The 23315-nt window shown below is 45.1% G+C and overlaps 1 protein-coding gene across 5 annotated transcripts in view; it reads right to left on the bottom strand.

Annotated features, from left to right (window-relative positions):
- Positions 1-445: 445 nt before the first annotated feature.
- LOC117365590 (acyl-CoA dehydrogenase family member 11-like) overlaps positions 446-23315 on the bottom strand; it is a 241193-nt gene continuing 218323 nt past the window's right edge. For 4 of the 5 annotated variants that reach the window (XM_033956127.1, XM_033956129.1, XM_033956125.1 and 1 more), the window contains one exon: positions 446-817. In XM_033956127.1, coding sequence (XP_033812018.1) covers positions 691-817 — 127 coding nt within the window. In that variant the 3' untranslated portion in view covers positions 446-690. The remainder of the gene's footprint in view (positions 818-23315) is intronic. The other variant, XM_033956126.1, reaches the window with a different exon arrangement.

Genomic DNA, 23315 nt, shown 5'->3' with positions numbered 1-23315 from the left:
CATTACAGCTGTTATATGTTCTTACTCATATACAGAACTATAATCAGTCCTATCCTGTTGACTTCTTGCAATTCCACTACTGTCAATTTCCATTTTATTAGGCAAACTCCTTCCCCTGTATCATCCAATAAAGGATATTTATTTTTGTCTCTTTGGGTTTGCTCCTCTTCTCATCCTGTCATCTCTGTCTCATTTTCTTTGGCCAGACTTTAATACTGTTCTACCACAGATTAATTGGAATACTTCTTTTTTTTTTTTTTCATTAAGATTTCCATCTAATCCACAACTGCACTTATAATTAGTCACATTGGTACTATATCCATCTTCTCATGTCTATATCCATATCTCTCAGATCATAGAAGTCATTTTTAGAATTTTTCTTTAAAGTCAAAACAAATAGGAATCCAATCTGATATTAAATAAAAGTGCAATTTAATCTTCCGTGAACTGCTTCATTTATTATTATTTTATTCTTCAATATTCAAAATTCTTTAAAACAGAAATCATTTTATTTCATTTAAAAACTCATTCCAAGATCATGTAAATAATTATGCCATATCTAGTATTAATACATCCATTATTTCCTAAAAGGACATGGGTTCCGCTTTTGAGAGGAAGATTTCTCTTCTAATCATTAATGTTACAGGCTGAAAGAAAAGCAAGCTGGAAATGTTCTTCATGACACATCACTCATAGCTTCCCTTTCAAGAGGGGGCTCCCCTCATAAACCAGAGTTGTGTTCATGGAGACTGCTTCCGCTTTATAGGAACCAGTTCTGTCAGCTGTGTCCACAGGGCACAGGTCCTGTTCACACCATCTGTAAAGAAAAGACAGCTATGCTGACCAAATTGACAGCAGAAACGGGAGACTTCAGATCAACTGAAAAAAATAAATTCTGTAAATATATGTTAAAGCAGGGGAACCCACACTTTTTAGGCTTGTGAGCTACTTTTAAAATAACCAAGTCAAAATGATCTAACAACAATAAAAAAAAATTTTTTAAACTTCTTTATTCATTTTTACATCCATCAACAAGTTTACAATTTTATACAATATATTATACACAATTACTTGTACATTCTTAACCATACATCTTATCAATTTGTAAAATATCCCACCCCCATCCCTTCCCATTTCTATAGTTCGAATCGTTATCATATTCTATCTTTTTCATCATATATTCAATCATTCTTGTAAAGGTGCCAAATCATTTGAATATTCCATATCTTTTTAAAATTATTACAGTTCCCATTCTGCAATGCAATAGCTTTTTCCATTCTATATATATAACACACTGTATTCCAACAAAACGTAAAATTCAGACTTGTATAATCTTTCCAATTTCTAGTTATGTGCTGAATGGCAACTCCTGTTAAAATTAATAATAATTTATTATTGGATCCTGAAATTTGACTTTTGTATTTCATTGAAGTGCCAAATAAAATTGTATCATAGGACAGGGCAACATGATTTTCTAATAACAAATTAATTTGGGGCCAGATTGACTTCCAGAATGCATTTATACAAGGACAGAAAAAAATTAAATGATCTAAAGTCCCTGCTTCTTGCTTACAATGCCAACATCTATTAGACCTAGAATTATCTACTTTCTGTAAGCGAACTGGGGTCCAAAACACTCTATGAAACAAAAACATCCATGTTTGTCTCAAAGATGCTGACATTGTTGATTTTATTCTCCAAGACCAAATTCATGGCCATTGAGATGCCGAAATTTGGTGCTTAATCTCAATGCTCCAAATATCCCTCAACCCAGTTTTCTTTTTTTTATTCAAATATTCAGTTAATAATTTATACCACTGTGCGGCTTGTTGACCCAAGAAATCCGCCTGAAAGCAAAGGAATTCTAAACTATACTGATTATTAAGAGTTTTCCATTCAGGGAACCCCTCCTGAATAGCCTGCTTCAATTGCAACCATTTAAAACTTTGATTTTTATTCAGACCAAATTTATGTTGCAATTGTGAAAAACTAAGCAGCAATCCATTTAAAATAACATCATTCAAGGTACGAATACCCCCAATAATCCATTGCTTCCAAACGATTTGTGCTCCGCCAATTTTGATCTTGGAGTTTACCCAAATGGATTGATGTAAAGATTTAGCAATTGGAATAGGTGACAAGTTACTAACATACCTTAATGTTTTCCATGTGTCAACAAATATTTTATCTTCTAGGTATTTTTATACTAAGCAAATGAACCAAATGAAAAGGAAACAGGAGTCGCCATTCCAAATATAATCAATCTGGGACATTCTCCATGAGCTCTGGGAGGATCCAATACATGCCCTGACGTAAGATATAGGCTTGATGATACCTATAAAAATTTGGAAAATTTACCCCTCCCTCCATAATTGATCTTTGTAAAGATACTAAAACAATTCTTGGTCTTTTACCTAACTAAACAAATTTCGTAAGAATACCATTTAACTTTTTATAGAATGACCCCTGAAAAATACTGATATCATACTCATTTGATAGCAAACTACAGGCAATATCATCATTTTAATAGTTTGAACTCTCCCCCACCATGATAAATGCAATGGATTCCATTTTTCACACATCTCTGTAACTTTTTTAAGTAAAAGTTTTTCATTTTCCTTTATTGTATCATCAACATTATTTTTAATTAATATACCTAAATACTTTAGGCCCTCATCCTTCCATACAAAATCAAATGAATCAAATAATCCTTTGACACATTGAACATTAAGCGGTAAAACTTCATATTTACTCCAATTAATCTTATACCCTGAAAATTTTCCAAATCTCTCTATCAGTTCAAGTAGGCATGGTATGGTAGTCACCGGGTTCCTCAAATAAAGTAAAATATCATCTGCATAAGCAGAAAGTTTATATTCCCAGTTTGAATAGGGAAAGCACAGTTACTTACCATAACAGGTGTTATCCAGGGACAGCAGGCAGATATTCTTGACTGATGGGTGACGGCACCGACGGAGCCCCGGTACGGACAATTTTAGAGTGATTGCACTCTAAGAACTTGGAAAGTTCTACTAGGCCGCACCGCGCACGCGCGAGTGCCTTCCCACCCGACAGAGGCGCGCATTCCGCAGTTAGGATAAGCCAGCTAAGAAGCCAATCCGGGGAGGTGGGTGGGACGCAAGAATATCTGCCTGCTGTCCCTGGATAACACCTGTTACGGTAAGTAACTGTGCTTTATCCCAGTACAAGCAGGCAGCATATTCTTGACTGATGGGTGACCTGCAAGCTAACAAAAAGAGGGATGGAGGGAAGGTTGGCCATTAGGAAAACAAATTTTGCAAAACAGATTGGCCGAAGTGTCCATCCCTTCTGGAGAATGCATCCAGACAATAGTGAGATGTAAAAGTATGAACTGAGGACCAAGTAGCAGCCTTGCAGATTTCCTCAATAGGCGTGGAACATAGAAACATAGAAATAGACGGCAGATAAGGGCCCACGGCCCATCTAGTCTGCCCACCTTAATGTCCCTCCCCTACCTTTGCCCTGTGAATAGATCCCATGTGCCGATCCCATTTGGCCTTAAAATCAGGCACGCTGCTGGCCTCAATCACCTGTAGTGGAAGACTATTCCAGCGATCAACCACTCTTTCAGTGAAAAAGAATTTCCTGGTGTCACCTCGTAGTTTCCCGCCCCTGATTTTCAACGGATGCCCTCTTGTTGTCGTGGGACCCTTGAAAAAGAAGATATCTTCCTCCGCCTCGATGCGGCCCGTAAAATACTTGAACTTCTCAATCATGTCCCCCCTCTCTCTGCGCTCCTCGAGCGAGTATAGCTGTAATTTGTCAAGCCGTTTTTCGTATGGTAGATCCTTGAGTCCCGAGACCATCCGGGTGGCCATTCGTTGCACCGACTCCAGTCTCAGCACATCCTTGCGATAATGTGGCCTCCAGAATTGCACACAGTATTCCAGGTGGGACCTCACCATGGATCTATACAATGGCATAATGACTTCCGCCTTACGACTGACGAAACCCCTTCGTATGCAGCCCATGATTTGTCTTGCCTTGGACGAAGCCTGCTCCACTTGATTGGCAGACTTCATGTCCTCACTGACGATTACCCCCAAGTCTCGTTCTGCTACCGTTTTTGCTAGGATCTCGCCATTAAGGGTATAAGACTTGCATGGATTCTGGCTGCCCAGGTGCATAACTTTGCATTTTTTGGCATTGAAGTTGAGTTGCCATGTCCTAGACCATCGCTCCAGTAGGAGTAGGTCGTGCATCATGTTGTTGGGCACTGAATCTTCGTCTGTTGTGCATTTGCCCACTACATTACTCAGTTTGGCGTCATCGGCGAATAATGTTATTTTACCTCGAAGCCCTTCTGCCAAGTCTCTTATAAAGATGTTGAATAGGATTGGGCCCAAGACTGAGCCCTGTGGTACTCCACTAATCACCTCCGTCATTTCGGAGGGGGTGCCGTTCACCACCACCCTTTGGAGCCTACCTCCAAGCCAGCTCCCAACCCATTTCGTCAATGTGTTACCTAATCCTATAGAACTCATCTTGCTCAGTAACCTGCGGTGTGGTACGCTATCGAATGCTTTGCTAAAGTCCAGGTACACGATGTCCAGGGACTCCCCAATATCCAGTTTCCCCGTTACCCAGTCAAAGAAGCTGATCAGGTTGGATTGGCAGGATCTCCCCTTAGTAAATCCATGTTGTCGGGGATCCAGTAGATTCTCTTCATCCAGGATCTTATCTAATTGGTGTTTGATTAGAGTTTCCATTAGTTTGCTCACTATCGATGTTAGACTCACTGGTCTGTAGTTTGGTGTCTCCATCTTTGAGCCTTTCTTGTGGAGTGGAATGACGTTAGCCGTCCTCCAGTCCAACGGGACGCTGCCTGTACTAAGGGAGAGGTTGAAGAGCGCGGACAGTGGCTCCGCCAAGACATCACTCAGCAACCTAAGCACCCTGGGGTGCAGGTTGTCCGGCCCCATTGCTTTGTTAACCTTGAGCTTTGACAGCTCACCGTAGACACTGCTGGGCGTAAACTCAAAGTTACTAAACGGGTCAACTGAGCCAACCCTTGTCTGTAGCTGAGGGCCGAGCCCTGGCGCTTCTCGGGTGAAGACTGAGCAGAAGTATTCATTTAATAGTTGGGCATCTGGTTTCCTAAGATGTACAATCCCGCCTGAGTTTTTTCTTCTATCACTGATATACCTGAAGAAGGATTTATCTCCCTTCTGGATGTTCTTTGCTAGAGACTCCTCCATGAGGAATTTAGCCTCCCTGACTGCTGTTTTGACGGCTTTTGATTTGGCCAGGTAGTCTGCTCTAGAGTCCTGCTTCCCTGATTGTTTGTAAGAGATGAATGCTTTTTTCATCTCCTTGATCAGGTCTGAGATCTCCGCAGTAAACCACTGTGGCTTATTGTTCCTTCGCCGTTTACTTACTGATTTTACATAGCGGTTTGTTGCTTCTTGTATGGTTGCTTTCAAAGTCGACCACATGTCTTCCACGTTATCGGTTTCTTCTTGGCTTTGTAGCGCCTGGTGAACGAAGTCTCCCATTTCTTTGAAATTTGTGTCCTTGAATTTGAGGACTTTGGTTAGTGTAGTAGATTTAGTGAAACGGAGGAAAGCTACAGATGCTAACATAGCTCTAACTCTATGGGCCGTGACAGAACCTTCCAGTGTCAGTCCGGTCTGAGCATAACAGAATGAAATGCACGCTGCAAGCCAATTAGACAACGTACGTTTAGAAACAGGACGTCACAATTTATTCGGATCAAAGGACAGAAAGAGATGGGGAGTTGATCTGTGGGGCTTAGTACGCTCTAAATAGTAAGCTAGAGCCCTCTTACAGTCCAAAGTATGTAGAGCCTGTTCTCCAGAATGAGAGTGAGGTTTCGGAAAGAAGACAGGCAGAACAATGGATTGGTTGAGATGGAATTCAGAGACAACCTTAGGGAGAAACTTTGGATGTGTACGCAGAACCACCTTGTCATGATGAAAGATTGTAAAAGGTGGATCCGCAACTAGTGCATGTAGCTCACTGACCCTCCTGGCAGAGGTTAGAGCAATAAGGAAGACCACTTTCCACGTGAGAAACTTGAAAGGAGTCGTAGCCAAAGGTTCAAATGGAGGCTTCATTAAGGCGGAGAGAACCACATTGAGATCCCAGACTACAGGGGGTGCTTTAAGAGGTGGTTTCACATTGAAAAGACCCCGCATGAACCGGAAACCAAGGGATGAGCTGAAAGGAGTTTCCCATGAACTGGCTCATGAAAAGCAGCAATAGCACTGAAGTGGACTCTGATGGAAGTAGACTTGAGACCAGAGTCAGACAAAGAAAGAAGGTAATCCAACAAAGTCTCCACTGCAAGGGACGTAGGATTATGATGATGAAGAAGACACCAGGAAGAAAATCTTGTCCACTTCTGATGATAACATTGCAGAGTTGCAGGTTTCCTGGAGGCATCCAGAATAGAACGAACGGGCTGAGACAACAAAGTATCATTCGAAGTCAGCCCGAGAGATACCAAGCTGTCAGGTGCAGAGACTGGAGGTTGGGATGCAGAAGGGTCTCCTGATGCTGTGTAAGCAGAGAAGGAAACAATGGAAGAAGAATAGGCTCCCTGGAACTGAGTTGAAGTAGAAGGGAGAACCAATGTTGTCTGGGCCATCGTGGAGCGATGAGAATCATGTTGGCCTGTTCCCTCTTGAGCTTGAACAAGGTTCGTAACATGAGAGGTAGCGGAGGGAAAGCATACAGGAACAGATTAGACCAATCCAGGAGAAATGCATCCGCTGTCAGACGGTGAGGAGAGGAGAGTCTGGAGCAGAAGAGGGGCAGCTGGTGATTGTGAGGAGCTGCAAAGAGGTCTATCTGAGGAGTGCCCCACTGAGCGAATATAGACTGTAGAGTTAAAGGATCGAGAGTCCACTCGTGAGGCTGGAGAATTCTGCTGAGTTTGTCCGCCAAGGAATTCTGCTCTCCCTGAATGTAGATCGCCTTCAGGAAGAGTTGGTGATCTGTGGCCCAAGCCCAAATCTTCTGGGCTTCCTGGCACAAGAGGCGAGAGCCTGTCCCACCCTGCTTGTTGATGTAGTACATTGCAACTTGATTGTCTGTGCACAGCAGGAGAACTTGAGGGAAGAGAAGATGTTGGAAGGCCTTGAGGGCATAAAACATCGCTCTGAGTTCCAGGAAATTGATGTGATGTTTCATTTCCTGGGCTGTCCAAAGACCTTGAGTTTGGAACTCGTTCAAATGAGCTCCCCAGGCGTAAGGGGAGGCGTCGGTGGTGATGATCAGTTGATGAGGAGGTAGATGGAACAGAAGACCTCTGGAGAGATTTGAGGATATCAACCACCATTGCAGAGACTGACGAAGAGACGATGTCACAGATATGTGTCGTGAGCAGGGATCCGTCGCTTGGGACCACTGAGAAGCTAGGGTCCATTGAGGAGTGCGCAGGTGAAGACGTGCGAAGGGTGTGACATGAACTGTGGAGGCCATGTGACCCAAGAGTATCATCATTTGCTTGGCAGAGATGGAACGTTGAGGAAGTACCTGCTGACATAGAGACTGAAGAGTTTAAAGACGGTTGGACGGCAGGAACGCTCTCATGAGGACTGTGTCCAGCACCGCTCCAATGAACTGAAGTCTCTGAGTAGGGATGAGATGAGATTTGAGTAGATTGATCTCGAACCCCAGAAGTCGTAGAAACAGGATGGTTTGGTTGGTGGCCAGAAGTACTGTCTGAGATGAAGTGGCCTTGATTAACCAATCGTCCAGGTAAGGAAAGACTTGAAGGTGGTGAGAACGTAGAAAGGCAGCCACCACAATCAGACATTTGGTGAATACTCTTGGAGAGGAGGCAAGACCGAAGGGCAGCACCTTGTATTGGTAATGACAATGATGGATCATGAAGCGGAGGTACTGTCTGGAGGCCAGATTGACCGGTATGTGAGTATATGCCTCTTTGAGATTGAGGGAGCATAGCCAGTCGCCCTGATTGAGAAGAGGGTAAAGAGTGGCCAGAGAAAGCATTCTGAATTTCTCTTTGATCAAGTATTTGTTGAGATCGTGAAGATCTAGGATGGGTCTGAGATCTCCTGTTTTTTTGGGAACTAGAAAATAACGAGAGTAGAATCCCTGTCCCTGCTGATCTAGAGGAACCTCCTCTATGGCGTTCAGAAGGAAGAGGGATCCTAAATTGAGGACTAGTGTGTGATTAAGTTATGATGAATATCTTTTATTTATTATTTTGAATTACTTTCAGGTTGGAGAGTAAATAATATTATCCCAGGACAAGCAGGCAGCATATTCTTGACTGATGGGTGACGGCACCGACGGAGCCCCGGTACGGACAATTTTAGAGTGATTGCACTCTAAGAACTTTAGAAAGTTCTAGCTAGGCCGCACCGCGCGTGCGCGAGTGCCTTCCCGCCCGACAGAGGCGCGCGGTCCCCAGTTTTCTTAATTCCGCGGAGCTAAGAAGACGCGTGTTTCCAACGGCTGTTGGAAGTTTTTTCCTTAACTGTTCACTTGCCTTCCCGCTCGCGCGTATTTTTCTCTTCATTTTATTTCTTTCTTGTTCTTTTACCGTTTGTAAAAAAAACAAAAAAAAAAATTGTTTTATTTTTTTCACTTTTTATTGACTACCCCGGCGGGGCCTGTTGGCACCATCGAAGCCTCCGGCTTCGATTTTGCTACAGCGGTTTTTCCCTTCATGCCCCCGTCACCGGGTTTCAAAAAGTGTCAGCGGTGTGCGCGCCCTATATCTCTCTCCGACCCGCACAAGTGGTGCCTTCAGTGTCTGGGTCCGGACCATAGGGCTGACACCTGCACCCGCTGTAGTTCTTTACAAAAAAGAACTTTAAAAAACCGACAAATTCAACAACGAATTCTGTTCGGCACCGACATGGAAGTTGCACCAGTATCGACATCGGCAACTTCCTCCAAATCGACACCGACTGTCTCGGCACCGACAGATACATCGCCGACGTCGGTCCCTGTAGGTAAGCCGGCTAAGAAGCCTTCCCCTACTGTCCTAGGGCCACCAGTCGAGCATGCAGTGAGCCAAGTCCTGCAGACTGAGCGCCGGCCCCGTAAACGCTCCGCTCCCATTGAAGTCACTGCCTCGTCATCGGCATCGACTTCACCCGAGCGTCGAGCGGCACCGAAGGTACCGAGCAAGAAAAGACCGGTACCGGTGCAATCGGGACCTACGTTGGATGAGCGCATTGCCTCTATCCTCCAGGTCCAGCTTAAACAGCAACTACAACAATTGCTCCCGGCTCTGTTGACACCGAATCCTCCAGTGTCGGTACCCAGTGAGCCTTCGGTGCCGACCGTCGATCAACCCCTTTTATTGACATCGACTTTGTCGGCACCGCACAAATCCATGTCCATGCCTATTCTTTCAGCGGAGCCGAAACGACGTTCTGCTCCGGACACTTCTGAACCGGTACCGTTCTCTGAGCCCCGTACCGTTCTACACTCTCCTGGTACCGTCTCCAACCGTTCGGGGAAATCGGTACGCAAGACTAAACATGTTGGCACCTCGACTCCACTTTCTCAGGGCCGTCTCCAATCGGTACGGGACCCTGACTTGTGGGATGACTCGGATGATCACCTCGGTACCGAGGAAGATTATTCATCTGAAGAGGAGGATGTATCGGTGCAAGACCCTGCTACTAAGCCAGAGCACTCCTCATTTACCAAATTTTTAAGGGAAATGTCAGACACCCTTTCAATTCCTTTGGAGTCTGATTCTAAAAAGTCCAAGGCATTCTTATATGCCTTGGACTTTGATCATCCTCCTAAGGAGTTCTTAAAGTTGCCCCTCCATGATATCTTGAGGGAAACTTTCTATAAGAACTTGGAAACTCCCTTAACCATCCCGGGAGCCCCAAGAAAATTGGAATCTCTTTATAAAGTCATTCCAATTCCAGGGTTCGATAAGCAACAACTTCCCCATGAATCCTTGTTGGTGGAATCAACCCTGAAGAAGTCTGTAGGTGCCAGTGTTTACGCCTCTGTTCCTCCTGGCAGAGAAGGAAAGGCCATGGATAAATTTGGAAAGCGCCTTTACCAAAACGCCATGCTGGCCAACCGTTCAGGTAATTACGCATTCCACTTCTCGTTTTACCTGAAGCATCTCATTCAACAGGTGACCTCTTTTCAAAAGTACATTCCGGACCGTAAACTTCCTGCTTTCCAGCAATGTACTTCTAGTCTTTTGCAACTAAGGAAGTTTATGGTCCGTTCCATTTATGATACTTTTGAACTGACGTCACGGGCCACTGCTATTTCTGTAGCAATGAGAAGGTTAGCATGGCTACGGGTCTCGGAACTGGATGTAAACCATCAAGACCGACTAGCCAATGCGCCTTGTCTTGGGGATGAGCTGTTTGGGGAGTCCATGGATACCGCCACACAAAAGCTCTCCGCGCATGAGACTAGGTGGGACTCCTTGTTGAAAAACAAGAAGAAGCCTCCTCCTCCTCGTCCATTCAGGCAACAACCTTCTTATCAAAGAAGGTTTTCTGCTCGCCCAGCTCAGACTCATCCTCCTCAACCTCGCAGGCAGCGTCAACAGCAGCAACAGGCTCGTCAACAACAACAGCCTGCTGTAAAACCGGCTGTTCAACCTAAGTCTACACAGCCCTTTTGACTCTCTTCTCGAGAACATTGCCAGTCTTCCTCCCTCATGCCTTCAAACTCAGCCCATAGGAGGTCGACTCCAGGTTTTTCTGTCTCGATGGGAAGCAATTACCTCCGACCAGTGGGTACTTGCTATCATCGCTCACGGATATGCCCTGAACTTTCAGACTCCTCCACCGTTAAGTCTACCAAAAGAGTCTGCTTCCAACAAGGCTCAGTCCCTCCTTCTCGGTCAGGAGGTTCAATCCCTCCTCCTTCTCAATGCCATCGAACCAGTTCCTCTAGACCAGCAAGGCCTGGGATTTTATTCCCGGTACTTTCTTGTCCCCAAAAAAAACCGGAGATCTCAGACCAATATTAGATCTCAGAGACCTCAACAAATGTCTGGTCAAGGAGAAGTTCAAGATGTTATCTCTTGCCACCCTATACCCTCTTCTCTCTCAGGAAGACTGGCTATGTTCCCTCGATCTCAAGGAGGCGTATACTCACATTCCAATTCATCTGATGTCCAGACAATACCTTCGCTTTCTTGTCAACCAACATCATTACCAATACAAGGTGCTACCCTTCGGCTTAGCCTCCTCTCCCAGGGTATTCACCAAATGTCTGATTGTGGTCGCAGCTTATCTCCGCTCCCACAATTTTCAAGTCTTCCCTTATCTGGACGACTGGCTCATCAAGGCTCCTTCTCCTCAGTCCGTTCACATAGCCACCAATCAGACCATTTCCTTCCTTCGACTGTTGGGGTTCGAGATCAATCTACCCAAGTCACACCTCATTCCAACTCAGCGACTTCAATTCATTGGAGCCATTCTGGATACTGTTCAAATGAGGGCGTTTCTTCCTCCAAACCGCCTTCACACCATCCTTCATCTCTGTCAGCAGGTTTTCCAGAGAACTTCCATCTCAGCAAATCAAATGATGGTACTTTTGGGGCACATGGCATCCACAGTGCATGTCACCCCCTTTGCACGTCTCCACCTGCGCACTCCTCAATGGACCCTAGCGACTCAGTGGTCGCAAGCGACGGATCTTTGTTCACAACACATATCTGTGACCTCGTCTCTTCGACAGTCGCTTCTTTGGTGGTTGAACTCATCAAATCTATCCAGAGGTCTACTGTTCCATCTACCTCCTCATCGACTAGTCATCACCACAGATTCCTCCCCCTATGCATGGGGAGCTCACTTGAACGAGTTCCAAACTCAGGGGTTTTGGACCACCCAGGAAAAGAAGCACATCAATTTCCTGGAACTCAGAGCGATATTTTACGCCCTCAAAGCTTTTCAACATCTCCTCTTTCCTCAGGTTCTTCTCATTTGCACAGACAACCAAGTTGCAATGTATTACCTCAACAAACAAGGAGGGACGGGATCCCGTCCTTTATGTCAGGAAGCTCAAAGGATTTGGACATGGGCGACTGCTCGTCACCTATTCCTGAAAGCAGTCTACATACAAGGGGAACAGAATTGCTTAGCAGACAATCTCAGCAGAATTCTTCAACCTCACGAATGGACTCTCGACCCCTCGACTCTCCAGTCCATTTTCTCCCAATGGGGCACTCCTCAGGTGGATCTCTTTGCAGCTCCCCACAACCATCAGCTGCCCCGGTTTTGCTCCAGACTTTACTCTCCTCACCGTCTGGAACCCGATGCATTTCTTCTGGATTGGACCAATCTCTTCCTTTATGCATTCCCTCCTCTTCCGCTCATGCTGCGCACCTTATTCAAGCTCAAGAGGGAACAAGCCACCATGATCCTCATCGCTCCACGGTGGCCCAGACAGCATTGGTTTTCCCTTCTACTTCAACTCAGTTCCAGGGAACCCATACCTCTTCCTCTGTTTCCTTCACTACTTACACAGAATCAGCAAACGCTTCTTCATCCCAACTTACAGTCTCTGCACCTGACAGCTTGGTATCTCTCGGGCTGACTGCACCTCATGCTCTCCTTTCTCAGCCTGTCCGTTCTATTATTGATGCCTCCAGGAAACCGTCTACTCTTCAGTGTTACCAGCAGAAGTGGTCTCGGTTTTCTTCCTGGTGCCTGTTACATCACCATAATCCCATATCTACAGCAGTGGGATTGGTATTGGACTATCTTTTGTCCTTATCTGACTCTGGTCTTAAATCCTCTTCGATAAGGGTCCACCTTAGTGCCATTGCAGCTTTTCATGAGCCGATCCATGGAAAACCCCTCTCAGCTCATCCCTTAGTTTCAAGGTTCATGAAAGGCCTTTTCAATGTAAAACCACCTCTTAAGGCCCCTCCTGTTGTATGGGATCTTAATGTGGTTCTTTCTGCGTTAATGAAGCCTCCTTTCGAGCCTTTGGCCACAACGCATTTTAAATTTCTAACTTGGAAAGTGGTCTTTCTGATAGCTCTCACTTCTGCCAGGAGGGTCAGTGAGCTCCATGCACTGGTGGCTGATCCACCTTTCACTGTTTTTCACCATGATAAGGTTGTCCTTCGTACACATCCAAAATTCCTTCCTAAGGTTGTGTCTGAGTTTCACCTTAATCAATCCATCGTTCTACCTGTTTTTTTCCCAAAGCCTCATTCTAATCCAGGTGAACAGGCTTTGCATTCCTTGGATTGTAAACGTGCTCTGGCTTACTATCTTGATCGCACCAAACCTCACAGATCATCTCCTCAACTGTTTTTGTCCTTTGATCCTAACAAGCTGGGTCATCCTGTATCTAAACGCACTCTGTCCAATTGGCTTGCTGCTTGCGTTTCTTTTTGTTATGCTCAGTCGGGCCTGACACTGGAGGGTTCTGTCACGGGCCACAAAATTAGAGCTATGGCAGCATCTGTAGCTTTCCTCCGTTCCACTCCTATTGAGGAAATCTGCAAGGCTGCTACTTGGTCCTCAGTTCATACTTTTACATCTCATTATTGTCTGGATTCATTCTCCAGACGGGATGGACACTTCGGCCAATCTGTTTTGCAAAATTTATTTTCATAATGGCCAACCTTCCCTCCATCCCTCTTTTTGTTAGCTTGGAGGTCACCCATCAGTCAAGAATATGCTGCCTGCTTGTCCTGGGATAAAGCACAGTTACTTACCGTAACAGGTGTTATCCAGGGACAGCAGGCAGATATTCTTGCGTCCCTCCCACCTCCCCGGGTTGGCTTCTTAGCTGGCTTATCCTAACTGGGGACCGCGCGCCTCTGTCGGGCGGGAAGGCACTCGCGCACGCGCGGTGCGGCCTAGCTAGAACTTTCTAAAGTTCTTAGAGTGCAATTAGAGAATGACACGGTGAAAAAATTGGTCCCCGTCACCGCCCCGTCCCCGTCTCACCATCCCCGTCACCGCCCCGTCCCCGTCTCACCATCCCCGTCACCGCCCCGTCCCCGTCTCACCATCCTCTTCACCGCCCCGTCACCGCCACTGCCACCCCATTCACCGCCCCGTCACCGCCACTGCAATCCCATTCACTTTTCTTTATTTACGTATAAAGGAAACATTCTTTAAAACTTTAAAACTTAGTTAAATATTAGTTAATAACTATACAAAAACAAAACACGCAGAGAAAAAATTAATTAATATAAATTCCCTGACTTCCCTGCACTGTCCCCCCTTGAAGGTCTGTCCCCATCCTGAAAGCCTGATGCCCCCCCCCCCCCGACGTCCGATACATCCCTCCCCCCGAAGGACCGCCGACTCCCCAACAATATCGGGCCAGGAGGGAGCCCAAATCCTCCTGGCCACGGCGACCCCCTAACCCCACCCCGCACTACATTACGGGCAGGAGGGATCCCAGGCCCTCCTGCCCTCGACGCAAACCCCCCCCCCCCCCACGACCGCCCCCCCCCCCCCAGCTTCAAAATGATGCCTGAAGTTACCTTGGGGGTTCTGAGCACTATTAATTTTAATTTATTACAGCACTCCAGAAATATTTTTCTAATTGTTTTAACTTGGAAAAGCGAACCAGGATTGTCTTAATGAAAGGCTTATGTTCTGCACTGCAGCCCTCCTGCCCTCGACGCAAACCCCCCCCCCCCCAACGACCGCCCCCCCCCCAGCCGACCCGCGACCCCCCTGGCGACCCCCACGACCCCTCCACCCCCCTTCCCCGTACCTTTGGTAGTTGGCCGGACAGACGGGAGCCAAAACCGCCTGTCCGGCAGGCAGCCAACGAAGGAATGAGGCCGGATTGGCCCATCCATCCTAAAGCTCCGCCTACTGGTGGGGCCTAAGGCGCGTGGGCCAATCAGAATAGGCCCTGGAGCCTTAGGTCCCACCTGGGGGCGCGGCCTAAGGCACATGGTCGGGTTGGGCCCATGTGCCTCAGGCCGCGCCCCCAGGTGGGACCTAAGGCTCCAGGGCCTATTCTGATTGGCCCACGCGCCTTAGGCCCCACCAGTAGGCGGAGCTTTAGGATGGATGGGCCAATCCGGCCTCATTCCTTCGTTGGCTGCCTGCCGGACAGGCGGGTTTGGCTCCCGTCTGTCCGGCCAACTACCAAAGGTACGGGGAAGGGGGGTGGGGGGGTCGTGGGGGTCGCCAGGGGGGTCGCGGGTCGGCTGGGGGGGCGGTCGGAGGTTCTTGGGGGGGGCGGTCGTTGGGGGGGAGGGGGGTTTGCGTCGAGGGCAGGAGGGCCTGGGATCCCTCCTGCCCGTAATGTAGTGCGGGGTGGGGTTAGGGGATCGCCGTGGCCAGGAGGGTTTGGGCTCCCTTCTGGCCCGATATTGTCGGGAAGTCGGCGGTCCTTCGGGGTGGGGGTGCGAGTGGTCCTGCCGGGGGGGGGGATGTATCGGACGTCGGGGAGTCGGCCGGGCAAGAGGGCTTGGGCTCCCTCTTGCTCCGATCGCGGGTGCGGGTGGGAGCGCGTGCGAGCGGTCGTTCGGGGTGGGGGTGCGAGCGGTCCTGCTGGGGGGGGTGAATCGGGCGTCGGGCGGTAAATAGCGGTTCCTAGAAGGGGGTACATTGGCCCGCGGGGACAAACCTGTTCACCGTTTCCGCGGTCGGTGAATGGCCTTGTCCCCGTCACCGCAGCGACTGCTAGTTTTCTTCCCCGTTTTCGGCGGTGACCCGCGGCTTAAATGCGGTGGCCGCGGGTAAACCGTCACCGTGTCATTCTCTAAGTGCAATCACTCTAAAATTGTCCGTACCGGGGCTCCGTCGGTGCCGTCACCCATCAGTCAAGAATATCTGCCTGCTGTCCCTGGATAACACCTGTTACGGTAAGTAACTGTGCTTTATGTTTTCTTGATCTCACTTTCTGTACAAGATTATGCTTGATAATAAATGTTTAAATTTTATAAATAAATAATAAAAAAAAAAAAAGAAGGAAGAGGGATTGAACCTCTTGAAGAAGGAGGGAAGACTGAGGAGTGTTCAAAGCAGACTCTTTTGGCAGACCTTGGGCAGGAAGAGTTTGAAAGTTGAGAGAGTAGCCGTGGCGGATGATGTTGAGGACCCACTGATCCGAGGTGATGGTTTCCCAACGGCTTATGAAATGAGTAAGACATCCTCCTATGGGCAGCAGAAGATGGGTAGATGGTGGGATACTGGCTATGTCCTGGAGAATCAAGTCAAAAGGGTTGTGAGAATTTCTGTGGAGGAGGAGGCTTCACTTGTTGTTGCTGCTGAGCTGGTCTAGTGTTTTGCCTCTGTTGTTGCCTCTGACGCCTGGGTTGTTGAGGGGCCGGTGGCAGAGGACGAGCCACAAATCGACGTTGGTAGGCCGATTGCTGGTGAAAGGGCCTGGTGGGTGGGGTCTTCTTTTTTGTTTTGAGGAGAGTATCCCACCTAGTCTCATGAGCTGAGAGCTTTTGGGTAGTGGAGTCCATGGATTCTCCAAACAGCTCATCCCCCAGGCAAGGTGCATTAGCCAGTCGATCTTGATGATTGACATCAAGTTCTGAAACTCTGAGCCAAGCCAGTCGACGCATAGCCACTGACATAGCCGTGGCCCGAGAGGTCAGCTCAAAGGTGTCATAGATCGACCTGACCATGAACTTACGAAGTTGTAAGAGCGATGAAGAAGTTTGGCGAAAGGCAGATCTTTTTCGGTCAGGGAGGTACTTTTCAAAAGTGGACAAATTCTGAATGAGATGCTTAAGGTAGAATGAAAAATGGAAAGCATAATTCCCTGATCTATTAGCCAGCATCGCATTCTGATATAACCTTTTGCCAAACTTATCCATGGCCTTACCTTCTCTGCCAGGAGGGACAGAGGCGTACACACTAGCTCCCGTGGATTTCTTTAAAGTGGATTCCACCAAAAGAGATTCATGAGGGAGTTGTGGTTTGTCAAAGCCCGGAATAGGTATGACCTTATATAAGGAGTCCAGTTTGCGGGGAGCTCCTGGGATGGTCAAAGGTGTCTTTAGATTTTTGTAGAAAGTCTCTCGTAGTATATCATGGAGAGGCAATTTTAGAAATTCCCTTGGAGGCTGGTCAAAATCCAGTGCATCGAGAAATGCTTTGGATTTTTTGGATTCAGCCTCCAAGGGAATAGAGAGGGAGTCACACATCTCTTTAAGAAAAGCGGTGAAAGAGGTTGCATCAGGCTTAGAGGATGGATCTAAAAGAGAAGGATCCTCGTCCCCCGATGAACACTCACCCTCAGAGAGAAGAGGCTCCTCTGAGTCACCCCACAGATCAGGGTCCCTTACTTGAAAGCTGCGGTCCCGGGACTCCGGTGTGGAGGGTTCTAGGTGTCGAGTTTTGCGAATCGACTTACCAGACCTCTGGGAAACTGTACCGGGAGATGTGATAGGCTGTGTCGGTGCTGAAGTTTGCACAGCCTGGTGTAAGGACCTGGGTTCCGGCGCTAAGATCGGCATGGATACTGATGAAGCCGAATGCACCGGTACCGACAGAGTGGATGCCGATAAAAGAGGCTGTTCCACTGCCGGTACCGGTGGCTCAGACCGGACCGGAACTGGAAGGCTCGGTTGCAAAAGAGCAGGAAGGAGCTGCTGTAACTGCTCCTTGAGCTGAGCCTGCAGGACAGAGGCAATTCACTCGTCCAGGGAAGGCACCGGTACGGCTTTTTTCTTCTGCGGTACCTTCGGTGCCGCTCTACACTCCGAAGAGGAACCCGAGGTCGAGGGGCTCACCTCAATTGGAGCGGAGCGCTTCCGCGGGCGCCTCGAGGTCGGCAGGACTGGGCTCACTGCTACTGAGACCGGAGGACGCTCCAGCGGGGAAGGCTTCTTAGCCGGCTTACCTGAGGGATGCGACGCCGGCGCGGTGTCGCGCGGTGTCAATGAGGTAGGTGCCGACTGCGTCAGTGCCGAAGTCGGAGCCGGTGCCGCCGAATCCGACATATCGGTACCAAATAATAACCGCTGCTGGATCTGTCGGTTTTTTAAGGTTCTCTTTTTGAGAGTGGCACAGCGGGTGCAGGTGGACGCTCGATGGTCACGACCCAGGCACTGTAAACACCAGTTGTGCGGGTCAGTGAGAGAAATGGGCCTCGCGCACCGCTGGCACTTCTTAAATCCGGGTTGGGGGGGCATGAACATAAAGACGGCTTCTGCCAAATCGAAGGCCGAGGCCTCGATGGTGGCAGCAGGCCCCGCCGGGGCAAACCCGAAAAAAGAAGAAAAAAAGAAAATTCTTTTTTTTTTTTTTAAAAAGAAAATAAGAAAAAGAAAAAAAGGGGAAATATCAATTTCCAAAACGGTTTACGCGAGCGGGAAGGCGAAAAGTAGAAAAAGGTTTCAACAGCCGTTGAAAATGCGTCTTCTTAGCTCCGCGGAAACTAAGAAACTGGGGACCGCGCACCTCTGTCGGGCGGGAAGGCACTCGCGCGTGCGCGGTGCGGCCTACTAGAACTTTCCAAGTTCTTAGAGTGCAATCACTCTAAAATTGTCCGTACCGGGGCTCCGTCGGTGCCGTCACCCATCAGTCAAGAATATGCTGCCTGCTTGTCCTGGGATAATACCCTGTATCCCCTTTGCTTGATTAATAGCAATTAACAAGGGCTCCAAAACAACATCAAAAAGCAATGGAGATAAGGGACAACCCTGCCTAACCCCCCTCCGCAAGTCAAATCTATCTGATAAACTATTATTAATATATAATCTTGCACCAAGGGAGCTATACAGCGTTTGAATTATTTGAATGAACCCAGATCCCACCCCAAACCACTCCAATGCCTGATACATAAAATTCCATTCTACCCTGTCAAAGGCCTTTTCTGCATCTAGAGAGACCATAAACGTCGGATCTTTTACTGTTTTTGTTAAATTTAGAGTATGAAACACCAAGCTAGTATTATGTGAAGAATGTCTCCTTGCAACAAATCCTGTTTGATGAGTATCTATAATGTATGGAAGAGCTTTTGCCAATCTTAACGCCATTATTTTAGCAAGAATTTTCCCATCTACATTTATTAATGAAATAGGCCTATAGTTTGATACCAAAGTAGGATCTCTGTTTGGTTTTGGCAAAACAATAACCACCGAATCTGCCATAGTACCTGTAATAAAACCATTAGTCAGTTGATACTTATACAAATTTAACAGATATGGTAAAAGAGTATTTTGAAATGATTTATAAAATTCCACTGTAAACCCATCACCACCTGGAGCGGATCCAACTCTAAGAGATTTCTTCTAACTCTTTTAGAGATATAGGTTCTTCTAAACTTCCTTTTATATGTTCAGGAATCTTTGGACCATCAAGTAAATTTAAAAAATTTAAACCATCTTGTTCTTTATTTCTATAATTTTCTGAAGAATATAGATCCTTATAGAAAGCAAGAAACTGTTTTAAAATATGCTCATTTTTAGTGTATGAATCCCCTTTATTATCCTTTATTATAACAATTTTTGTCCTTCTTTTTTTTGCCTTAAGATAGTTTGCTAACAATTTTCCTGCCTTATTTGAATGTCCATAATATTGAGCTTGCTGATAAAACAAATCCTCTCTAACAAGCTTTGAAGATAACTCATTGTATTTGGCTTTAGCTTTTAACAAAATTTGTAATGTCTTGTCTCCCACCTATCCATTAATTTTTTTCCTAAAATTTTAATTTCTTTTTCTAAATCATAGAATTGTTTCTTAGCTTGTTTTCTGACATAGGCTGAGTATGAAATAATATAATCTCTCATGGTTGCTTTAAAAGCATCCCATACCATCTCAATATTAACCTCTCCAGAATCATTAATTTGAAAGAACTCATTCATTTTTGATTTAAACTCATCAATAAATTTTGTATCTGCAATCAAAGCATTATCGAACCTCCAAATCGGCTTTGCCTCCACTTGCTCATCCAATTGTAATTCAATCCAAACACCACCATGATCAGATAAAATTATCGGATCTATGATGGCTTTATTCACTTTTTCAATTCTTGAAAACGATTTATGCACTTGCGAACAAAAGGAAAATTCCCGATCATTAAAATGAAGAATACGCCATATATCTGTTAAATCACAAGATTGAACCAAATTATCTAACCCTAATGATTTTAATATTTTACTTGGACTCTTGTCCATTATCGGATCCATTACAGCATTGAAATCTCCAGCCACCACTAGATTAGCAGCAGCCAGTGGTAATAGTATTTTTTGCATATTTTTGAAAAACTCCATTTGATTAGTATTTGGAGCATACAAATTAAACAAATCAAGGGTATTATTTCCCATGCTCATTTTGATATGTACCCACCTTCCCAAGGGATCTGCAGCAACCATTTGAAAATTTGCTGAACATTTCTTACTTATTAATATTGCCACACCTGCCTTCTTCCCACTCGCTGGCGCAAAAAAACACTTGGAAATCCACCCACCTTCCAGCTTCCTAGATTCATTAATCGATAGGTGTGTCTCTTGTATGAAATATATGTCCGAATTCTGTTTCTTCGGGAAATCTAACATTTTCCTTTTCTTAATCACATGATTGAGGCCATTTACATTCAATGAAAAACACTTAATCATCATTAACATATATATCCATTCTAATAATATCATAATTTATAATTATTATCAAATGATCAGGCACCCATGCATTCATAACTTCCGATATTAAATCCATTAAATTCTCATTTCTCTTCTTTTCCAAATGTACTCTGCAACAAATACTCAATAATCCCTTAGTTTCCCTCCCTTCCCATCCCTCCCTCCAAATATTCCATTGCCCTTCATCTTTCTTCCCCAAATTCATCACTAAAAAAATTATTAATATTCCCCCAATCCCTATCCCTCCAAAACCCTTCCTCCAAATGGATAAACTTGTAACGCACATTGGAAATGCAACCCCACACTCCCCCCAGACAGCCTTTAAAAATATTTCAACTCATATATTATTAAAAATCTATTCAATTCAAATATTATCATACCTATAAATCAATTAATATCTTGACCTTAATACCCATCCAAAGAAATTCATTTACCTATAATAGCATTCAATTAAATTTCATTATTCATTTTTATCCCTATATTTAATATTTTAATAATTATCCCACCACATTTTATTATTAATAAATTAATGACCCCCATCCATACCCTACAATCTTTAAAAGACAAACTTTTACTTAAAATATTTAATTTCATATCAAATTCATTTAATTTCATCTATCTATTTCTTTCAAGAATATCTGTTCATTTATATCATATCTATTACTTATTAAAAATATTTTATTTTATCATACCTATAAATCAATTAATATATTGACCTTAAATAGCCCTCCAAAAAATTCATTTATCTTTAATATCATTCAAATTAAGTTTCATAACTCAATGTTATCCCCATATTTAATATTTTATTACTTATCCCACAATATTTATTATTAGTAAATTGATAATCCATTACTATCATATCTATTATTTATTAAAATATTTTATTATATCCCCCTTTGCCACTATACCCTGGTGTTTATTCACTAAACTATATTAGCAGGATCTAGAATAAATTTTTAATACAGTCAATCTGCTTCACTTTTTCTTTCTTCTTTCTTGATCACCTTCACATAGACATAGGTTCTGGATTTGTAAGGAAGTTTTTCAACTTTTCCGGGTCATCAAAATAAAGTGATTTGTTCCCCAAAGAAATTCTCCTTCTTGCCGGGTAGTATAACCCGTACTTGTAACCTTTTTCCTTCAGCTGAGCTCTTAATTGAAGAAATTGCTGTCTCACAGCTACAGTGCCTTTTTCAAAGTCTGGCAGAAGTCTTAGATCCCTTATAGTTTAAATTTCTGTCTGCTTTTGCCAGACTCAGGATTTCCATTGCTTGGCTGAACCTTAACAACTTAAATATCAGAGGTCTAGGCTTTGAATTTCCAGCTGACCGTTTGAAAGGAATCCTGTGGGCACGTTCGATTTATAATGGGAACCTTGTATTTAACTGAAGCAGTTTTGGAAATAAATTTTCCAGAAATTGTATCGGATTTTCACCTTCCAAATTTTCTCCCAAACCAATAATTTTTATATTCTTCCTCCTTCCACGATTTTCATAGTTCACCAGTTTCTTCTGCAGTTCTCTGATCAGTTTATTATCTTCCTTTGTTTGTGCTGCAGTCATTTCTACCTGCTCCACTCTAGATTCTAAAACGGTCATTTTCTGATTCACTGCCTCCAACTGTCTATTTATATTTAAAACCTCTTCTTTTACTTCACTAATGCTTTCCGCGGTTTTTTGAATTTGTTGTGAGATTTTTTTCAGTTTCGCCATTATTTCTTTCCTCCCACTTTCCTCTTCATCTGGAAGCGGGGCTTTAGATGCGGCAACCATATCCTGTTTCAGACGCTTTGCCGTGCCAGCATTCGCGAAAGCTGAATCAATCTTTCCCTGCCTTGTACTCGCCATTCTTATATACCTCCCGGTACAAGACGAACTTGAAATTTCTTCAAAATAAGGTATATTATTTTATAAATTGCTGCCTGGGGAACGGAGCGACACGATCACACGTCCATGTATCGCGCGTGCCAAGCCACGCCCCAATAAAAATTTTAAAAAACACAAAGCACACTGTACACAGAGAAAATGTTAATTATTTATATTCGGGTTTTTTCCCAAAGAGGTCAAGGCAAATGTCTTTAAAATATGGAGTGTCACCTCAGTAACAACTATACAAAAATAGACAAATCGGTTCCCCCTCCATAGTGGCCGCATGCCCCTCTGCAGAAAGGGGGGGTCAGCTCTCAGAATTTCTGCCTGCCTGGATGCACATTACAGCAAACCAGTGGGTCTTGGAAATTATTCGGTCAGGCTACAAGCTGGAATTTGTCCAACCTTGTGTGGATTCTGTGTTCGGGCGCCCAGACAAGGCATACAATTCCAGACTACTGTTCAGCACTTATTGGATATTTGAGCTATAGACCCGGTGCCACATGACCTCTCGGGCTCAGGCAGATACTCTGTATACTTTATCGTACCAAAGAAAGGATCAGAAGATTGGAAACCTATTCTGGATCTTCAGAATATGAATGCGGCACTCAAGATTCCTCGATTCCGAATTCAGACTGTGTGGTTGGTTATTGCAGCAGTGGCTCCATGGGAATTTCTGGCCTCCCTGGATCTGACGGAGGTATACTTGCACATTCCCATTTTCCAGCCCAACACAAGTTTCTGTTTCATGTTTTAGGTCAGCATTACCAGTTTTCGGCCTTGTCCTTTGGGCTAGCAACAGTGCCCTGGACCTTCACCATGGTAAGGGTAGTAGTAGCGGCTTATCTGAGGAAGACAGAGTTGCAGGTTCACCCTTATCTAGA

The sequence above is a fragment of the Geotrypetes seraphini genome, chromosome 8 (assembly GCF_902459505.1).
Source record: "Geotrypetes seraphini chromosome 8, aGeoSer1.1, whole genome shotgun sequence".
Lineage (NCBI taxonomy): Eukaryota > Metazoa > Chordata > Amphibia > Gymnophiona > Dermophiidae > Geotrypetes > Geotrypetes seraphini.
This window is presented reverse-complemented; position numbering and strand designations above follow the sequence as displayed.